Source organism: Podarcis bocagei (assembly GCF_964188305.1).
Source record: "Podarcis bocagei genome assembly, contig: HAP1_SCAFFOLD_373, whole genome shotgun sequence".
Taxonomy (NCBI): Eukaryota; Metazoa; Chordata; class Lepidosauria; order Squamata; family Lacertidae; genus Podarcis; species Podarcis bocagei.
In genome coordinates, this window is record NW_027670075.1 from 23,422 (window position 1) to 44,463 (window position 21,042).

Consider the following 21,042-nt stretch of genomic DNA (forward strand, 5'->3'; position numbering starts at 1 on the left):
ACGTTAGCAGAGATTGTTGATGAGGAAGTAAGAACTGGTGGTGGTTTGTGAGTGGGGAAAACTTACTGCCCTTTTAAGTTTAGGATGAAAATCAGTTGGCATCCACCTGTTCCTGGTGGTCAAATATTCCACAAAGCTCAGAAGGGTACATGAAGGCCATTTATGGTTTGATGGCGTTGTCTGACAACAAAGAAGCAAATAGCTGTATGGCAAAACTATTTTGGAAGTGACAAGGGAATTGTTGCTGTCAGGATTCTCATTTCTAGCCAAGAACTTCAAAAGAGATTATAACTTGCTCAAAATGCTATGTGGCTAATTCGTGTTAAGTAATTTGTTAAGTAGGAACTGTGTGTATGCGATTTTATCTGTTAGAGATTAAGAAATTCGTTGTTTCCCCACTTCTTACTTCTCTTTTTAAACTCCTAGGCCCTCCAAAAGAAAACAGTCCACCGCCACATCTGTTGACTTCAATGCTGATCCTGATTCTGGTGTTTATAATTCTGATCCTTTTAGCTGGCTATTTCTTCAGGTAAGCAGACATCAGACGCTTAGCTTGGAACTAGTTCTGTCTTGTTTCCATGTGATCTAATGAGGAAATGAAAGTGTGTTGCGTGCAGCTGTGCTGGCTGCACTCACCCACATTAGCGAGGGCAGCGGAGGATGTTACACACACTGTTTCTCTCCACCATCTGAAGCTTTTACAAACGGAAGATGATTAGAAAGAGTTTTTCCAGAATTACATGGTTTGTGAGACAAGCTGCAGTATTATACGTAAACAGGTAACTTATTTATTCACAACAGATCTGCACTATCCCCCTAAATTTATCTTATTATAATTATTAAGGTTCAGGAAACACAGAAAAGCAGTGGTGACTTCAAGTGATAAAAAAATACCGAATGGAATCTTAGAAGAGCAAGGTAAAATATAAATTTGATTTACTTAATATTGAAAATCTTAGGTTTTTTAAAGTGGTAAATATAATGCTGAATGTAAATGTTTGGTTACTGAAATGTTTGTTACTGTTAGTTGTTGTTTTTATTTTAAAACTTTCTTTACTTTTTAAAGCAACTTTCGCTTTTGTAGTAATATGCTGCTTACAAGTTTCTATCTATAACAGGGTGTAGGATCCAAGACAAAGACTGGAAATTGAATATATTTATATTTAAAGTCTAGTTAGACTTGGGCCACTTTTTACATATTATAAATGTTAGGTATAGAACCGAGAGATCTTAAGTATACCTTGTCCTAAAATTAGGTTTGAAGAAGGGTATATAAATATTTTAAAGAAATAATTACACAAGAATGTTTTGTGAATGTGAGAAACAGTAGTTTTAAAACATGTGTATCATACCTATTCATTTGTGAAGGAGACAGAAATCACTGTACAACCCAGCTGAGTGAACTGGATGTTTTTATTTCATGTATTTAAAAAAGCCTTGAAACAGAGCCATGAACTGGACTTGCAGAAAGTTGCAGCTATTGAATAATACTTTTGTTTAAAAGTAGTGGCTCTTAAGCATCTTTATCTCTGCCCTAGATCAAAACCAGTGTGATGTTGCTAATACCTATCAATTAGATATTGCATTCCAAGTGTTCAGGGCACTTAAGACTGCAATCCTGTACACACTTACCTGAAGTAAGGTCACATCCTTTAAATCACTTGGCTTTCCCCAAAGAATCATGTGAACTTCAGAGACCTCAGCAAACTGCAGCTCCCAAGATTATTTGGGGGAAGTCATGTGTTTTCAGTGTATGGCGTGAATGTGACCAAGGTCCTACCAAACTTAACAGGACTTGCTTCTGTGTTGCTGTGCTGTGATTGTGCTGTGAGAAACATTCTCTTGGTGTGAAACTACAGTTTGTAACTGGAATTATAGCGGGTTGGTTAAGCAAGTATTTTGCTTTCCAGATATAACACCCCAACACCCGTAGTGTGCCCCTTGCTCACAAAATTTCAAGGCTTAGTTTTTAAAAATAAATAAATAAAATAAAATAAAATATGCGATTATAGTCCATTGTAGCTAAGGAAGGATGGAACATGCCTTACTCCAGGTATGCTGTGTCCCCAATAATACCCCTTCCCCTGTGAATGAAAAGCAAGAGGCAGCCACATGTGACATTTGTGTAGTTTAACTCTCAGTGGCTTGGATCCAGAAACTCGGTGAGCAGAACTAGGGCACTCCTGTGAGTGGAAGGAGGAAGTTACTATTTTGTCCTTTTCCCTGGAACTGCCAGTTCCCACTGAGAATCTGCTCTCAAAGGTTTCAGGCTCTTTGAAACACATGAGATTGCTTGGAGGAATGCAGGAAGAAGGTGAAGCTGGCAAAAATCTCTGCTCCCCCCCCACCTCACCCCCTCCCCGTTCTTCCAGTGGGAGTTTATACTAGGTTACAGTCTCTCTTGTGAATAATAATAATAATAATAATAATAATAATAATAATAATTTATTATTTATACCCCGCCCATCTGGCTGAGTTTCCCCAGCCACTCTGGGCAGCTTCCAATCGAGTGTTAAAAACAATACAGCATTAAATATTAAAAGCTTCCCTAAACAGGGCTGCCTTCAGATGTCTTTTAAAGATAAGATAGCTGCTTATTTCCTTCACATTCCACAGGGCAGGTGCCACTACCAAGAAGGCCCTCTGTCGTAAGGTCGTAAGAACAGCCTTTCAGAATCAGGCCAAACGCCCATCTAGTCCAGCATCCTGGGCTCACGGGGGTCAAGCAGAAGCCTATAGGAAGTTCACAAGCTGGATGTAACAGCATGTCCCCCATTTTTTATTCCCAGCAGCCTTGCATTCAGAGGCATACTGAGGGCAACTCGGGCTTCAACCCGTCATTCTTTCAATAGTCCTGTATTGTAAATTTCCATTTCATGGGCAAGGGGCTATGAGCTTGCCCAGGCGCAGCTGGTTTATAGCTGAGTTTAATCCTTAAACTGGTTGGCTAGACTCACAATTTACATTACTGACCACTGAGCTGCACCTGATTTTATGTATAAATAAATACAAATACATTAATAGAAATACAGTGGTACCTCGGCTTACGAACTTAATCCGTTCTGGAAGTCGTTCTTAAATCAAAACTGTTCTTAAACCGAGGCGCGCTTTCCCTAATGAGGCCTCCCACCACTGATGCCCTTCCACCGTTCGGATTCCGTTCTTAGACTGAGGTAAAGTTCTCAAACCAAGACACTATTTTCGGTTTTGCGGAGTTTGTAAACCAAATTGTTCTTAAACCGGACTGTTCTTAAACCGAGGTACCACTGTATAGGCATAGTAAGTGTTACACAAGAATACACCATCCAGCTGTTATAGCAGACCTATAGCAGAAACATATAATAAGGAAACAAAAAGAGGGGGAATCATAGAATTGTTGGAAGGGACCCCAAGGGTCATATAGTCCAACCCCCTGTCATGCAGGAATCACAGCTAAATTGTTTCATGCCTTTTCTTCATTACAGCTTGTATTAATGCTCATTTTTTCAAATGCTGTGCGTATTTTTACAAAACCAATATATACGGCAGTCGTCTGGAGAATTAAATGTCTTTTATTGTGTACGTATTTATTTAACACATAGTCCTGCTTTCCTCCAGTGAGCCCAATGTGATATATGTTGTTCTCCCCTTCCCAATTTATCCTCCCCCAAACCTGTGATGTAGGCTAGGCTGAGAGAGATGGTGGCTGGCTCCGAGGTTACATAGTGAGCTTCATGGCTGAGTGGGGATTTGACCCCTGGTCTTCCAGGTTCTACTCCAATGCTCTAACCACTACAACATATTGAAAGCGTTAAAAATGAATGACACAATAGTCAGCTTGTCAGATTCAGCAGAATAAATATTGGTGGGTGTTTCTAGATGTGGGGCTTCCCTTCAGAAGAGCTCATTGTGAAATTGAGCTCATTCAGCTATGAGTTCAGAATTACTAAACTGAAGCATCTAAACTGTTCAGATGTGTGATTCCCTTCCCTTCAGTCCCTCCCATCCCAGAAAGGAACCCCCCCCCCTTTTTTTTTTTTTGCTTTGGCACTAATATTCCTGCTATGGGATATTTTTTTCCTTTCTTTCTTCTTAGAACTTATAGCCCACCCAGCACCAAATGATCTGAAGTCAGGTGATACAACATAGTTAAAACAAGTACAATTTACCATATTTTTCTGTATATAAGACTAGGTTTTTCCCCTTTAAAATGTCAAAAATTAGGGGGTGTCTTATACACGGATACATCTTTCCCCATTTTCTTAAATCTGAGTCCTCCAAAATTCCGTCTTATAGATGGAACAATACGGTACATTAAAATTATAAAATAAAACCACAAAGTAACAAACCAGCAGCTTCTACTGACAAACTTCTCTTTCAACAGTGTCTCATCCTTTTCCCCGCTGTTATTGTGAGGCTTTTGTTTTCATCAGCTCCCCTTTGTATGCTTTTATGCCTAGTGTTTACTGTTTGATTTATTTATTTTTACTTGTGTAAAGTATGGTAAGTGTTTCCATTTTGGAATTGTAAAGGTTTGCTCTGTATTTTAAGAGGATTAAAGGTACATCCCTCCTCTCAGCTAAATACTCCATTGATATTCACTGTTAATTATGAGCATGCTGGCTAAAAACGTAGTGAGATCCCCCCCCCCCCCCGCTGTGTTTCAAGTCAAATTTGCACAGTACAGTATTGTACACATTGCTTGAGTTTGATGTGTTTCTATTCCACCCACTGTCTGTCCCCAATTTCCCAGTCTCCCCACCCACCACAGCTCCTATTGGTGAAGCTTTCATCCACCCCAACCCCCTCCCAAATCATCATCTTAGGAACACACCTGAGAGTTGAAGATTAAATTCTTCCTTAGCATTACTAGACTCTTTTTACACATTATCTTTTTAAAAGCCAGCACCCATCTTCTTCTTTTGGTGAGCAGGGGATTCTAAATGAACATTTGAACTGCAGTGTCATTATTCATACCATATGTAATAATATATATTATGTTGGCATTCTATCCAGCAGAACAACAGATGCTTCTCAGAAGGTCTCCTTCTGGCCCAAAAAAGTATTTTCCTATTCCAGTGGAACATCTGGAACATGAAATACGGATAAGAGCAGCTGATGATGGAAAGTTGTTTCGGGAGGAATTTAATGTACGTCTTCATATTTTGTATTTAATGTTGCGTTTTCTTCAAAGACACAGCAAGTACAGGTAACAAATTGTGTGTAATACTTTTATTTTATTTTTTATATCCTGCTAATCTGCCTGGGCTCCCCCTGCTACTCTTCCTCTAAAAGAAGAAAAGGTGTAGGACCTCATGTTTAAAATTTACATGTGTGCATCAGTTGGCATTTGTTTCAGGCTAAGGTATGGGCCTGTACTATGTAAACCTTACCATCTTTCCTTTTTGATACCGTGCCATTTAGAAACATTAAAAATCTTGCTGAGGCATGACCAGGTTTGCCAGTGAAGCCATGTAGGGGGCTGGCCTTGTATTCTATTTACAATCCATGATGTGCCTGAACTCAAAATGGCTCTTCATTCTCAGCTCCTGTGTGCTTAACTATGTTTCCTTTTATCAACTTATCTCATACAAAATAATCCTGAAGAGGAATATAGTGCCAATAAAAAAACACAATAGAGTTATACAGTCCAGCTGTCAATAAACAACAAAGCAGGAAAGAACACATAGGTAGTTAAAACACCTGTTTGCAAAGTGCAGCATTCAACCAAAAGGCTGGGTGAATAAGTAGGTCTTCCGTTCACACTGATAGTTTATAAGGCTCCTTGCCAGCTATATTGGGGGATGGGAGGAGTTCTGCAGGGTGCCTCTATTGAGCAAACACCATCATAGTTTTACTCCACCTGGCTGGTTCAGGTTCAGGGCAGCTTTGCTTCCAGTCTGCCCATCCTGACTGGTCATTCAGCCACCCCTCCAGGTTCTCATGTGCCAAGTTCCTGTACATCATTTCCAGCACACACAGAGCCACTGTGCTACAGCATAAACAATTAAGGGCCTTGGCAATTCTCTCCTGTAGAAATACTGAAGAAGGGGGAAAGGCAGAAAAAGCAATGTCATTTCATAGTGGTGTTCATATTCTCCAAACCTAGGGAGTTTCTCCCAATACTTACATATCTGAGCGACATTCTGTCCCGTGTGCCACAACTTTCCGAAATCCTATCTCCTATCAAACATTCTGACCTTTGCCTTAAAAGCTATGGAGTTTCCCACTCCACAGTGCCTTGTTGCAAGAAATGGGGATTAGCAACTAGTTATTGTGGAGAAAAGAGATAAATAATCACCAAGCTATCCCACAACTCAGAATAGCGTGCAGGCATATGGGTAGGTGCCGAAAATCCGTGAATCTTGCTGAGGCCTGAATTGTGGTAGCAACTGTGCATCATTGTGCTGTTATTTGCCGCTTTGCGAATGGGATGTGGAGAGAACTGAAGCTTCTCAGATACCTAGGGAAATCTACAGCTTTCCCCTTCGAATCAGTGACCTGTGATATCCTGACCTTCCTACCGATTAAAAAATATATGACAATTTTGAGGAAGCAGAGGCATGTTGTTAATCTGAGCACAACCCAGAGAGGAGTGTATGTTGCTACTCAGGAACCTTTCCCCCAAGTTCTGGCTCCCTATTAGCAGTAGTCCCTAAATATCTGCTTTTAATGGTGCTGAAGGTTTCTTGTAAATACGATCCTCACCTCGTTCAGTAAAGCAGGCTTGCTCTTTCGTTTCCTGCTACATTGTGGTTGCATACAGCAAGGCTTTCTTTTTCCTGGCTGCTCGCTCACTAGCAGAAAGGAACATACTATGTTGGGTTTGCTCTCTGACCTCATATGAACAGTTCTGTGAAGCTGAACTTACTCCTTACATCAGGTCTCATAGATGCAGCCATGGCAATGAAGGAACAGCATTAGTTTAGATTTGAGTTCATCTAAGTGAAAAAGCAAATGCCAATTAAACCGTCTCTGTTATGCAGCAGTGCTATAATATAGGAGGAGGCTATAATTGTCAGGATTGCATGTCAGCAGTTTTTATTATGATTATATGCTTAAAATGTGCCTTTTTAAAAGTAATAGTGCATCTCTGTCAATTAAATGTTTTATCTTTGCATGTCTATAAATAAATAAATCATAAATAATAATAATTAAATACATCCTGATGCCTTGGCACAGTGTGGATCTCCTAAATATATTAGGTGATTTCATAGTAAAAAAAACTTCTCCTTCACTAATTATGTTTATTACTTTCTAATGGTAATTTACCCTGCCTCCAAAATGGAAGAATGTACCAATGTACCTATTTTAAATGTAGTAATGCAAACTACATGAAACCCTATTTTAAAACACGGAAGTCCTGGTCCGGATAGAGTGATGTATAACAAGGTGTTGCATGTTACTACTGGCTTGAGAGAGAGTGTATTTATTCCTACTAGGATTGAATGATTTGACTCCAAGGATATATTGTGGTACAGGTGTGCACACTTTCCAGTGCAGCTGGAAATCTGTTCATAGAAGCATGCCTCCAGGTGCATTTCTGCCCTAATTGATTGGGACATGAACCTAGTGAATATCAACGCTGCCTTCTGGCGTTGATGGTCAGATGGTATGTTATGTATTTGATGGGCATGTCTAAGGCGCAAACTACATGTGTCACTTAAATTGTAAGTGAGTGCAAGTTTTCTTCCACAAATTACAAGCACAAGGTCCTGGTGTGGATTTGGAACCTGGATTTCTATGCAGACATATCTTCTTTAAAAACTTTAAAAGTTTATAGTCATTATAGTTTCTAATGAGCATTTATATGTGGATTGAAATAGATTTCTAAAAACATAGCACATTAAGTTAATCACATCACACACACACTTTGATTGTCCTATTGCCTTGCATATTTTGAACTTCTTATTTTGGATTCACATGACTGGGATTTTGAGTCCTTCATCCATACTCGATAATCTCGTTCATTTTCAATGTTTATGCTTCAGTTCTTAATGGCATGGTCACTACATGAGTCATTTTGAGATTGTTATTTCAAGTTGCCAGTGCAAACAACAAACACACATCTTTCTTTGAAACTGGAACTTATTCCTGGGGTTGATGGATTCAAAGAATTTTGTTAACCTTTTCATGTGGGCATTATTGAGCTCCATGGGATACAACTGTTTTACTTAAACCATCTCCTCTATGTAACTACTCACTATAGTATGCTGTTTTGAACTGACACTACATATTTTTCCTGTAGTCATTACCTCCTGGATATATGCAAGGAACACTTGAGATGGCAAATAAAGAGGAAAACAGAGAAAAGAACAGATATCCCAACATACTACCTTGTAAGTATTAATGATTTGTTGATTTATTATAAATAATAAGGTTTATATTAGGAAGGACCAAATTCTTATTAAAGTAATAGTGTTTTCCATGCAAGTACCCATCTTAATTTGTTGCAGAAAGAAACAACTGTATTGTGGCATCTAAAGGCTACAAGCTTTAGCCCTAGCTTTTATCGACTAGAGTCTCCTTCAACAGATCCATGCATTGGTACTATTCTCAGTTGGCAGATACAAATGCGCATGGATAAAGTGAAAAATAGTAAACATTTCGGCCAAATGACCAAGATGTACAGTGACTGTTGTGTGTTAAGCTTAAACGTATTTACAGTGGAGACCTGTCCCATTTTGCTACCTGAGGCAAAACAGGAATTGCCTCCTCTCCCCCTCCTCCACTTCCGCCATCACCACTCCCACCTCTCACCAAACTTGGTGGAAGCCAGGGCACTCCTCAAAGTGTTGCCACTTGCTTGGCAATGTCACATGCCAGAACACCTCCCTATTGGCGGCACAAGCAGGCGGACGGAGCTCTTGCACTTCTGCCACCTGAGGTGGACTCTTCACCCCCATCATGGGTGGGCTCTGTATATTTAAGATAATCACATTGACAATTCACAACACTGATAACATGGTTTTTTCTAACCTTTGCTAAACATATATAACTGGGGAGGTAACCATTATGGTTTGATTATGGTCTAAATAAATGGACTCAAACTTCCTGAGTTCTCCTTCAGCTTTGTCCTTGTTGGTAGGTGATACCAGGATGACAATCGTTGCTTTGATTTCTTTCTTGCCCTTCATCATAAGGCCTCAGATGACCTGCAGCAATTTAAAAGTACAATATTAAAATCAATTTAAAATAAATTACAGTCAAGAGAATAGGGTGACTGCACATGAATGAATGAGTTCCTGTTGGTGTTTATCTGATGCCATTAGGTCCTGTAACAGTTTTGCCTGAGTGCATTTGGGGACAGAGCTGGTATCAGGGTTTGTAGCAGTGCCCTGTCCCAGGGCTTCTGTCTCTCCGTTAGGCTGGGTCACCTTTTTACACGAGGGGCTGAATGTAAACAAGGGAAGGCCTGTCACCCCAGGCCTGTGAGAGAGAAATATAATTGTTTAGGATGGCTGTACATCACTGATGATACATTGGCATGGTTTTAGCTGGTTGCTGCTGGAGGCAACAGTAATAGCATCAGCCATATTAAGGCTGTTCATATGCTGATCCCGGACAAGTATCACTTCTAACCTGCCCTTCTTCTGTCTGCGTAAGACAAACAGGTCAGTCTCTACATGAAAATTATAAATGGACAAATATTTGACAATAGAAATGGCTGCATTCCGAAACAGTGAGATGGTATTTTAGTCTTAGATGAAAACTTAATGTTAATATTCTTTGAGAAAGGAACTTTAAAAGTGGACCGCGGAGTAAAACTGCTGAAGTAGAATTCATCAGTAAATTTGATTTTGTTTCATGGTCTCATTAATGGTTTTTGTTTTGTTTTGTGTTTATTATGTATTCTCATTTTGCATTTTTGTGTTGTGAACTGTCCTGGGATACTCGGATGAAGGGTGGTATACAAATTTAATAAATCAAATGGTGTCGCTATTGGCTTAAGGTATTCATCAGGCAGAATAATGTTTTTAGAGTTTGTTTTGTTGCTGAGAAGAAAACAATGTGTTTCAGAAGGTTGTCAGCACTGTATCTATATTTGCCAAAGGAGCTTCTAATTGTGTATGTTTGTTCTTTACAGACGACCATTCCAGGGTAGTTTTAACGCAAATAGGTGGACTTCAGTGTTCAGATTACATCAATGCTTCATATATAGATGTAAGTGAATAGATTTCTTTTTAAATTACTTTTTAAATTTGTTAAGCAAGCAGCACATTGACAGTTTTGAAATTCATATTGTAAGAGCGTAAGTTTAAAAGACAACTGTGTACATTTTTTCCCCTCCAGGGCTACAAGGAAAAGAATAAATTTATAGCAGCTCAAGGTATCTCCATTACAGTGGTGCCTCGCAAGACGAAATTAATTCGTTCCGCAATTCTCTTCGTCTTGCGGTTTTTTCGTCTTGCGATGCACGGTTTCCCATAGGAATGCATTGAAAATCAATTAATGCGTTCCTAGGGAAACCGACTTCAGACCAGGTCCGGGGACAGTCTGTCCCCGGACCTCTTCTGAAGGCTGGGGGGGGGGGACAAGGGCTTTTCTTCCCACCCCCAGCATTTTAAAAAACCCCGGGACAGCGGAGGACTTCTCCGCTGTCCGGGGCGATCTTAAAATGCTGGCGGGCGGCATTTTAAAATCGCCCCGGGACAGCGGAGGACTTCTCCGCTGTCCGGGGCGATTTAAAAGCCCCTGGGAAGGCAGGCAGGGGGGACAAAGACTTTTGCCCCCCGCAAGCCTTCAGAAGAGGTCCTGGACCTCTTCTGAAGGCTGGCGGGGGCGAAAGTCTTTGCTCCCCCCGCCTGCCTTCAAAAGCTGTCCGGCCAAGGCTTCGCGGACCTCTGCCGGCATGCCGAAGCCTGCGCGCGCTGACATTAGCGCGCGCAGGCTTTGCGGAGCGCTCCGCCAGCAGCGGCACCGCTGCCGCTGCTGGCGGAGACTTGCCCGCAGGCGGAAGCCTGCGCGCGCTAATGTCAGCGCGTGCAGGCTTCGCGGAGCGCTCCGCCAGCAGCGGCACCGCTGCCGCTGCTGGCGGAGACTTGCCCGCAAGCCGAAGCCTGCGCGCGCTAATGTCAGCGCGTGCAGGCTTTGCGGAGCGCTCCGCTGGCAGCGGCACCGCTGCCGCTGCCGGCGGAGACTTGCCCGCATGCCGAAGCCTGCGCGCGCTGACATTAGCCCGCGCAGGCTTCGCGGAGTGCTCCGCCAACAGCGGCAGCGGTGCCGCTGCTGGCGGAGACTTGCCGGCATGCCTCTCCTGCCTTCAAAAGCCGTCCGGGATAGCGGGAAGCGCTTCCCTGCTATCCCGGACTGCTTTTAAAATGCTGGCGCTGGGGAGCAAAGCCTTTCGGCCCCCGCCAGCCTTCCTGGACCTCTTCTGAAGGGGGGGGAAGGCTTTGCTCCCCACCGCTAGCATTTAAAAGAGGTCCCTGGAGATTTCCCTATGGGCTTTCGTCTTGCGAAGCAAGCCCATAGGGAAATTCGTTTTGCGAAGCGCCTCCAAAACGGAAAACCCTTTCGTCTAGCGGGTTTTCCGTCTTGCGAGGCGTTCGTCTTGCGGGGTACCACTGTATTTCATCCATTTCTCTTTTTAAATGTTTTGCTTTAAACATCTGCATGTACAAAGCAATTTCAGCAAATGTGTTCTTCAGAATTTACCCTTATGCTTAGGCAGTCAGATTTTAAAGAGCTTTTTGAATACAGCTTTGGCTTTATACCCCACTCTGCATGTTCACACATTCCTTAGAGAATAGGGAGGGTAGGTGAGTAGCCCTGCTCCAGGCATTTAGCCTTGGACTGTTTCTATGCCATCCATTGCAGCTGGCATGCTAACTCAGAACTCAGAACCCAGACTTGAAGGATGGGCTGCTCAAGACATGGACTAAGCACTTAGTGCAATTTCATCCATTTCTCCAAATTACATCAACAGGCAGCCAGGCCCAAGGCTGAGCCCTATATAGCACATCGGGAAAAGGTGTGAGCAGCCAGGCAACAGTAGTGAGAAATTAACCACCACTTTGCCAACCTTCCACATGAGGAATTACATCTTCTACAAAGTCCCTGCCTTGTCCCGTCTCCGCCCATCTCCTGCTGGTGCTCCAGTTGTGTGAGAAGTTGCCATCTAGAAGCACCCCAAGTCAAAATGAAAGGGAGATTTTGGACAATGAAAGATAGCATGGTCACAATGACATCATTCCTCTTATGTAATATCTCTATTTTGTGAGAAATGCTATTTTTTAATAAGCTGCATTAAGATGCATAGCTCCGCTTTAAACATACAGTAAATATGGGAAGCACATGGATTTGTTATCAGACCATTTCCATCTAATGAAAGTGCAGCCTTGTCCTCTATGAAGTTACCCATTACATCATATTTGGAGGCCCTACACTGAGTGCCCTATCTTCTGAGATTAGACAGGACCTTTGCTGCCTCTTTGGATAGCCTGTCTACATTTGTATGCATGACACATATGCTAGCATTATTTAGGTGCTAGATGAAGACAGATTTATTTGCCTGGGCTTTTGTTTGACAATTTTGCTTCTGGGCAGCATTGCTACTGCTTTAGTATTTATTGTGGAATTATTTGGTTGGTTTTAAATCTTGTGAACTGCTTTGAACATTATTATCGATGAGATATTTTTAAATAAAGGAAATAAATATTTTTACCCTTTTCCTTTTTAACAGTACAGTAGTATTGTTTGTGGTCATCATAGTTTTTGATTAAATAGCTGTGTTGTATGTGTAGGCCCTAAACAAGACACTGTAAATGATTTCTGGAGGATGATATGGGAACAAAAGTCTGCAACTATTGTCATGTTAACAAATGTGAAAGAGAGAAAAGAGGTAGGACACATTTTGAAAATATTTCCCCTCATACTGTTTGGAGTTTTCCCATAACTCACAAGACTGTTACTAATGTTACCACTTCCTGTTCCGAGTTTTTTAATAAGTCTGGGGTTTCTGACACAATCGCTGCAGCATGCTGGCTTAACTAAACTTTCTTTACTTCTGAGCAAATAATTGGTGACTAACTGAGAAACTTAATGGTGTCTGTGTGTCATTTCTGAATCATGTTTTCAGTCAAATGTGAATGTTCGGGCTTTAGCCCTGGTTTATGGCAGTTGTGAATTACCTTTAGAGATACAGTCATACCTCGGGTTACAGACGCTTCAAGTTGCGTTTTTTCGGGTTGCAGACCGCCGAAACCCAGAAGCACTGAAACGGGTTACTTCTGGGTTTCAGTGGTCGCGCATGTGCAGAAGTGCTAATTCACGCTTTGCGCATGCGCAGAAGCTCCGAATTGCAACTCGCGTGCGCAGACGCGTCACTGCGGGTTGCAAACGTGCATCCCGCACAGATCACATTCACAACCCGAGCGTCCACTGCACATAGTTTTCATTGGTAGGAAAATATGTATTATTTATTCTGCATCTATTTTCCACCTGGGAATATACACTTGCATAGGGTTAGGAAAACGTCTTTTAAGATAGTAATTTGTGTAAGAAGTCAAGAAGAGGCTGCTGGATCAGGCCAATGGCCCATCTAGCATCCTGTTCCCACAGTGGCCAGTCAGATGCCTGTGGGAAACCTTCAAGCAGGACTTGAACGCAAGAACACTCTTCCCTCCTGCAATTTCCAGCAACTGGTATTCAGAAACATTACTGCCTCCAGTGTTGTGGGCACAGCATAGTTATTATGACTAGTAGCCATGTGTTGTGGGGGGCAGGAATGGCTGAGAATTGTTTGACTGCATTTTTCTCTTCCCTAATCCACTGCCAAATTTCGTTATCTTTCCTGGAATGCTAGATGGACTTTCAGGCTCCAGCTTACCTTCCAGCCCAATTACTAGTTCCTAGAATAAAACTGATTTCATAAAATACAATATGAAATTTCCCAGCACATCTGCAGCAGGGTAGAAGATGATGGCTGGAGCGTATTCGTGTGCATATTCATTTCCTGTTGTGCTTTTTAGGTAGCTAATTAAAAGTGAATAAGGTGTGTTTGGAAAGCAGAAAATTATAATAGTAATAATTTTTAAATTTATATCCCACTCTTCCTCCCAAAGAGCCCAAGGTGGCAAACCCAAGCAGTAAGACAAGAAAAACATCTAAAGGCAATTCCAATACAGATGCTAACAAAATAAATATATCTCGGTCACTGAGAAGCATGCAACTTTTATTGCTCAAGGATGACCTCTCCTGGCATTCATAGAGAAATGTTGACAGAGTTCTCAACAATTCTCTCATTGTATGCAGTATAGATTTTTAAAAGAATGTCATGTAACCATTGGCTACAAATGGCTCTGGATTGAAATTATTGCATCCTGCAACCTGGAGAAACGGGCTTTTAGAAATCATAGGGGGGTGAAGTCATACCTTAATGAATTTTTGGTCCTATTATATTTCATAACTCACTATTAATATAGTTAGGCGGTGTCAGTTTCAGTTTTAGAATTTTAAAAAGCATACTTTAAATAGACTCAAAATAATTGTACAGCTTTATAGTACAGCTCAGTTATTTGAGGGGCATATATTGCAGCTTGAAGTGACTGTGTGTGTTCTTTACATTTGCACAGGACAAGTGTTTCCAGTACTGGCCTGATCAGGGATGCTGGACTTATGGAAACATCCGAGTTTCTGTGGAGGACTGTATAGTTCTTGTGGATTATACTATTCGGAAGTTTTGTATTCAGTCAGTAAGTTATAGACCCCATTTAATATTTCTCATAACTGGAAAACATTCCTGATCTATTTTTAACCTCTAAAATACGTACTTGGAATTGTCTGTTTTTGTTGAGTGAAAACTGTTTTTGTCAGATGAAAACTTAGCTCTACTCAATACTTACATTTTATTAAACTGTGCCCGAAGTGAGATTTCATTTGGCATTCTGCATGTAGTTTTTGTTTTCATGTTGCCATTAAACACCGAAGGCTCTAGTAGCTCTCTGTTCTCTGAAGCTTCTTTTGGGAGCGAAGTGTCTCTAGCTCCAATTGGGGTAAATCGTTCCCCATCCACTTGCCAGTCTCAGGCCAGGGGTGCTTACAGGTTAAGGTGTCCCCACAATAACTCTTGCTGAAAGAAGGGGAAATGTGGGTGCATGAATACTAAGTTCTAAGTGAGCACAACATGCAAGGTCATGGAATATGCTTATGACTTGCAGTTTCTATGCTTTTTGCTGGCAGCTGAGTGACTCTGTAATTCTCTTTATATACTGAACATTTTAAATTAATTCTTAGTCTAGGCTGCTATTGCTGATGTCTGAAGAGGGAGGGATCGGTCACACTAACTGGATTGTTTGCTGATTTTAGCCAAAGAAATCAATGGTCATACTCATATTCTGTTTCTGGCTCTCTAGCAGGTTTCTGATGGCTGCAAAGCTCCCAGGCTTGTGACACAGCTTCATTTCACCAGCTGGCCTGATTTTGGAGTGCCTTTCACACCTATTGGAATGCTCAAATTCCTAAAGAAAGTAAAATCATTGAATCCTGCACATGCTGGACCAATTGTGGTTCACTGCAGGTATGTGTATGTATAAATATGCAGGTACACACACATACCCATGAAAACTTACCTTGGGGTGGCCTAACAGGAAGTGGGCAAAATCAATTTTTGCGTGCTTAAGCAACAAGTGTCTCCTTAATGTGGGCTTTTCCTACTAGGGTCTCTGAGAAAAAGCAGAACAAGCCAACATCAGAACTAGTATCAGGAAACTGGCTTCTTCTTGATGATGATTATTATCCGTATTGTATCACCTGTGAAAAAAAAGCAAAGGTTTCTCCTTAGTTATTCATCAGCAGGGATTAATTTGTCCCCTTTTCCATTTTGAGAGACGGACCATTTGTTGTGACTTATGCCAAGATAAGCTTGTGCAAATCTCCCTTCAGGAATCTTTTTTACAATTTTAAAAATAGCCCATCGTTCAAAACTTTACTATCAGCATAAATATATTCATAAAGTACCAGCAGTTTTCTAGGTTAAGAAAACAATACAGTCACTGCCGCAAGCTTAGATATGGCACAGAAGTGAAAAAGGATAGCGATGGAACAGGAAAAGGAACAAGCTCTTTGTAGTAATGTAGTTGTATTCTTAGCAGTCTATGTAGCTACCAGTACCATGAAGGAGGTAGGGGAAGGCAGTTTGAGTCTGATGGAGGAGGAAGCATGGGTGATTCATGCATTCTTAAAACACACTTGAAAGTAATCAACGCCCAATCAAAATATAAAAATGCTCTTTGTACAACTTGTACCAGGATGCTTAGAAGAAGTGGTATCGCTGATAAACTTTTTTGTGTGTATATATAATAAATGGGAAAGGGTCTAAGGAAATAAGTTATGATTTAGAAAGCTGGAATATGACATCACAAGAACAACAAACCGAAATAAAATAATAGGATACCAGAGGAACATTTATGCCTAGCACAGGATGCCAGGCCCTTTTCCTCTGAAAGGAAGGCTGAAAATCATTTGAGTTATCATTAATCAGAAGCAACCATGCTCCCTCTAGTGGTTGTGCTATTAAACACTAGGCCAGTGTTTCCCAACCGGTGTTCAGCGGCACACTAGTGTGCCGCGAGACGTTGCCTGGTGTGCCGTGGGAGGGAGGCGGGCGAGTCGGGCGGCGAGAGGCGGGGCGGCGGCGGCGAGGAGAGGCCGCCCAGCGCGGGGCTCTCGCCGTCTGCCTGCCTGGCTGCCGGCGTGGCGCTGACGTCACGGGGCTGTAACGTGCCCCACATAGGCACACGCGGGGCGGCGAGCGAGCGAGCTCCCACATCCCATCGCCGCTCGCTTCGGCCGGCCTACTGGGCTGTCGCAGGCGGAAGGCCTGCGCATGCGCGATGTTTTCGCGCCTTCGGGATTCCCTTCACGCCTTCCTCCTCCCGGGTCCTTGAGAGCGCGGGAAGCGGCAGCGCGAGACCGGCCGTTGAGCCTGGCAGGTATTGCGCTTGCCAAGGCAGTCATGCAGATCATCCTTTATTATCCTTTTTAAAAGTTGCATGTGGGATTGTGGCATTGTGCAAAATGCATGAATAAATCTTTCATGGAAATGGGCAGTGACACAAATCCGTAGTCATCCAGGAGGTTCTGTAAAGCAGGCAGCAGTTGGGCTTGTTTGGGCGGACAGTCTCTTCCCATACTATGAAAGAAAATGGATAGTCAGCACAAGGAAAGCCAAGGCCAGGTGAAATAAGGATCACCTGGGAAATACAGAGAACTGGACTATCAGGAAATTATTGAAATCCTAATCACAAAGAGTTTGAACAGTGTCCCACATAACCTTTGTGGAGCTTTAAATAGATTTTATTTTATTTTATTTTATTTTATTTATTGCAATGCATTGCATTGCAAACCACTCTGTGGGTATTTCTTTATCCCGAAAGGCAGCCTAAATACTTTAATAAATAATAAATCAATTCATTATAAATGAAATTGAATTTAGATTCACAGTATAAGCACAATTTAAATCAGACTCATGCCAGCTACATTACTGCCCTGGAGATGTTTGGGTTGAAAGGCTGAATACTAATTCAATTAACAACGCCAACAACAACCTTTTTACAGGCATATGTCAAGGGCTCAGCACCTCCTTTTAAGTATTTGAATCTGTTACGTTTACATGGATATTTCCCCAGCTTCTAATAACATTTGCTCTCTTCTCTCATAGGATTTTCTCATAGGATTTACTTTCTTTGTGTTTATTTGATTCCTATTAAAGAGAATTACTTTATATATAGTCAATATAGGCGCAGAGTTAATTTTTTAAACATTTTCTAATGGTGGTGTGCCTCGAGATTTTTTTCATGAAACAAGTGTGCCTTTGCCCAAAAAAGGTTGGGAAACACTGCACTAGGACAGTATTTTAGCATTTCACAGTAAATCAATACTGTACATTTTTATATCTAATGTTCATATTGGTGTCAAAATGGTATTTTAGAATTCAATTCAGTATACAGTGTTACCTCAGAAGTCGAACGGAATTGTTCTGGAAGTCCGTTTGACTTCCAAAACGTTTGGAAACCAAGGCACGGCTTCCGATTGGCTGCAGAAAGTGCCTGCAGCCAATCGGAAGCCGCGTCAGATGTTCGGGTTCCAAAGACCGTTCACAAACCGGAACACTCACTTCCGGGTTTGCAGCGTTTGGAAGCCAAAACATTCGACTCGCAAGGCATTCGGGATCCTAGGTAAGACTGTATTTAGCTCTTTATAAGGCCAGCATAGTTGCTAGTTAAAAATAAAAGGTGAGTCTCAAGTTCAAGATCCTAAAGTAGTTAACTTGAGGATGTGCAAAGTGTGTCTTAAAGTGAAAAGAGTGGGTGGAGGAGGGAGCCCTTGTCTTACCTCCTGATTTCCCCTCCTTAGCCCATCCCATGGGATAATTTTCCACACAGATACCGAAGTGAGTCCAGCTGCTAGAAGAACAGCAGCTGAAGGATGGCTCTACGTGGAAGAGCAGAAAGCAGCAGGGAGGTTTCAGTAGCCCCTGCCTACGCAGCCGTTTTGTCACTGTAAATTGTACTACAATATGTGTGATCGCAGCACACTTGCAATTAAAGGCACAGTGAACCCCACATTATGTAATTTGGCCATAAGCAGCAGGAAGTAGATTCAATATTACTTATGGGTATGGTCCAATGGTTACTTGAATCTGAGCTACTTTGGGTTTCTATCCCAACTTAGATTTATTTATGTTCATTCAGACTTCTTGCTGTGAGTCAATGCGAAGTAGCCCTGGACAAAGAATGAAACCCTGTTGCCTTGGGACCTTTGCAAAAAGACTGTCTCACAACTGGGCAGGATTCCCAGTACGTTTCCGAGCACAATTCAAAGTGTTGGTGCTGACCTTTAAAGCCCTAAACGGCCTTGGCCCAGTATACCTGAAGGAGCGTCTCCACCCCCATCATTCTACCCGGATACTGAGGTCCACCACTGAGGGCCTTCTGGCGGTTCCCTCATTGTGAGAAGCCAAGTTACAGGGAACCAGGCAGAGGGCCTTCTCGGTAGTGGCACCCTCCCTGTGGAATACCCTCCCACCAGATGTCAAAGAGAACAACAACTACCATACTTTTAGAAGACATCTGAAGGCAGCCTTGTTTAGGGAAGCTTTTAATGTTTGATGTATTACAGTATTTTAATATTTTTTGGAAGCCGCCCAGCCAGATGGGCAGGGTATAAATAATAAATTATTGTTATTGTTATTGTTATTATTCCAGGTTGCGAGAAAGCCTTTGAGCATGCAGCCATATTTGCAAAGGACCCATACATGTTTTTTACATAAACACGGAGGGTGGGATTGCTTGGCGATCCCTACTCCTGTGTTGTTAAGACGGAAGCATTGCCTAAATAGGGGGTCCTGTCTCACAATAAACTAAATGCAGGAGATGTTGATACTGCCACTAAACGTAGTGGAGAGAGTCTGCTCTGACCTGTCATAGTGCTTGCAATATAAGTAAGGAAGACAAAGAAAATCAGAAATATTGGGAGTAAGACTTCAGAAGAAGGATTGCCAAGTCCAAAAAAGTTACTGCAATATGTTTCATCATTTTCCTCCTAATTCCTGTTGCGTTTCCTTTCTTCTTAAGTGCTGGTGTGGGTCGTACAGGCACATTCATAGTAATCGATGCTATGATTGACATGATGCATGTCGAGCAAAAAGTTGACGTTTTTGAGTTTGTGGCAAGAATCCGCAATCAACGCCAACAAATGGTTCAGACCGATGTAAGTAAATAAAATACACCTTATGTCAAATTTATCAATCTTTTCAGCTTAAAAGATGACAGAATGACTCAGCCAATTGGAGGGAGGTGTTGGCCAACATTTTCTGCCCTCACCCATGAAAAACATTACACCTTTTGTCACTTGTGAGTAGGAGCAGGAAAATGTTTGCACCCTGGGAATTCACCTGTGCTCCCTTACCAAAAAAGAAGTACTTCTTTCCTGTCTTGATCTGCTGTTCCTTTAATACTAAATCAGCTTTGCTTGTCCTCAGTGACATTGTCACTTGGCTAATCATGGTTGGCTATGTGATGACATCCAATCCAATCCAAATCTTTATTATGGTCATAGACCAGCATCTAGTTCATCTATGTAATGACATCATTATTCCAAAGCAGACAAGACCTATTTTTTAAAAAAGTGTGCCAAAGCAGCAGCCAATTAGAGCAACAAATTGTGGGGCCAGGGATAGTGGAAATTAAGGCAGATAGTGGAAGTTCTCCACAGCGAACTCAGTCAATCCACAGGGGTCAACTCGCCATCCAGGGATCAGCCGCACAATGAAGTTTCCCACAAAGAGCTCAGTGCATGGCCCAATCCATTAGAGTTGATCAGGCAGCCCATCTGCTGGGCGGTAACTCCAGCCCTGCTTTCTGCAGGGACAGGCTGCGTGACTGAGTTCACCACGCGGCAGTCAGTCATGCAGCCACGCATTTACCTGCCCTCACCTGACCATGTTTGACATCGAGTAGGAGGCAGGTTGAGCACGGTTTGAGGAACGTCCTTGTGGGCTTAAATTCAGCCCACAGCAGGAGGTTCACCACCCTGGCCTCTATGATACACGGGTAGTGGGGTGTTCCTAGTTAGTGTAGACCAGGGATAGCCAATGCCCTCCGGATGTTGTTGGGACTGCAGCCCTGGTCATTTGCCATGCTGGCTAAGGCTGATGGGTACTGTAGTTCAGGGACATCTGGACGGCACCATGTTGACTACCCCTGATGTAAACAATACTGGGCTAGTCTGACATAGTATAAGAGAACTTTCTAAGTTCCAGAGATACAAAACATCTGTATTAATCCTCTTGCCCTGAAAAGCTTCAATTCTTGCACCTTAGCACGGTCTTATTTTTCGCCATATTTAGTCTCTGTTTTCTTTTCTTTTTTTAAAGGTGTGATTCATTATTTGTGTTCTAAATGGCTCTTTGTGATTCTAGAATGCTTTTATGGAGTGTGAGCTGTTAATTTATTCTGAAGGATGAAGCTTCTCTGTAGTTTAATGTTGTTTTACCTCTCCAGACAAATCACTAGCTGAAACCAAGATTCTTCCTTTCCTTTACCGTTTGTGGTTTGTCAC

The 21,042-nt window shown here is 42.0% G+C and overlaps 1 protein-coding gene across 1 annotated transcript; it reads left to right on the top strand.

Annotated features, from left to right (window-relative positions):
- Positions 1 to 432: 432 nt before the first annotated feature.
- On the top strand, positions 433 to 19,692 carry LOC308579630 (receptor-type tyrosine-protein phosphatase epsilon-like; the record flags this gene model as incomplete). The annotated part of the gene is made up of 10 exons (XM_081214201.1): positions 433 to 529; positions 845 to 918; positions 4,999 to 5,129; positions 8,228 to 8,318; positions 10,067 to 10,143; positions 10,273 to 10,309; positions 12,726 to 12,823; positions 14,556 to 14,675; positions 15,336 to 15,499; positions 19,557 to 19,692. Coding segments are annotated over exons 1-10 (987 nt in total), but the record flags the coding sequence as incomplete, so codon positions are not given.
- Between the last annotated feature and the right edge of the window lie 1,350 nt (positions 19,693 to 21,042).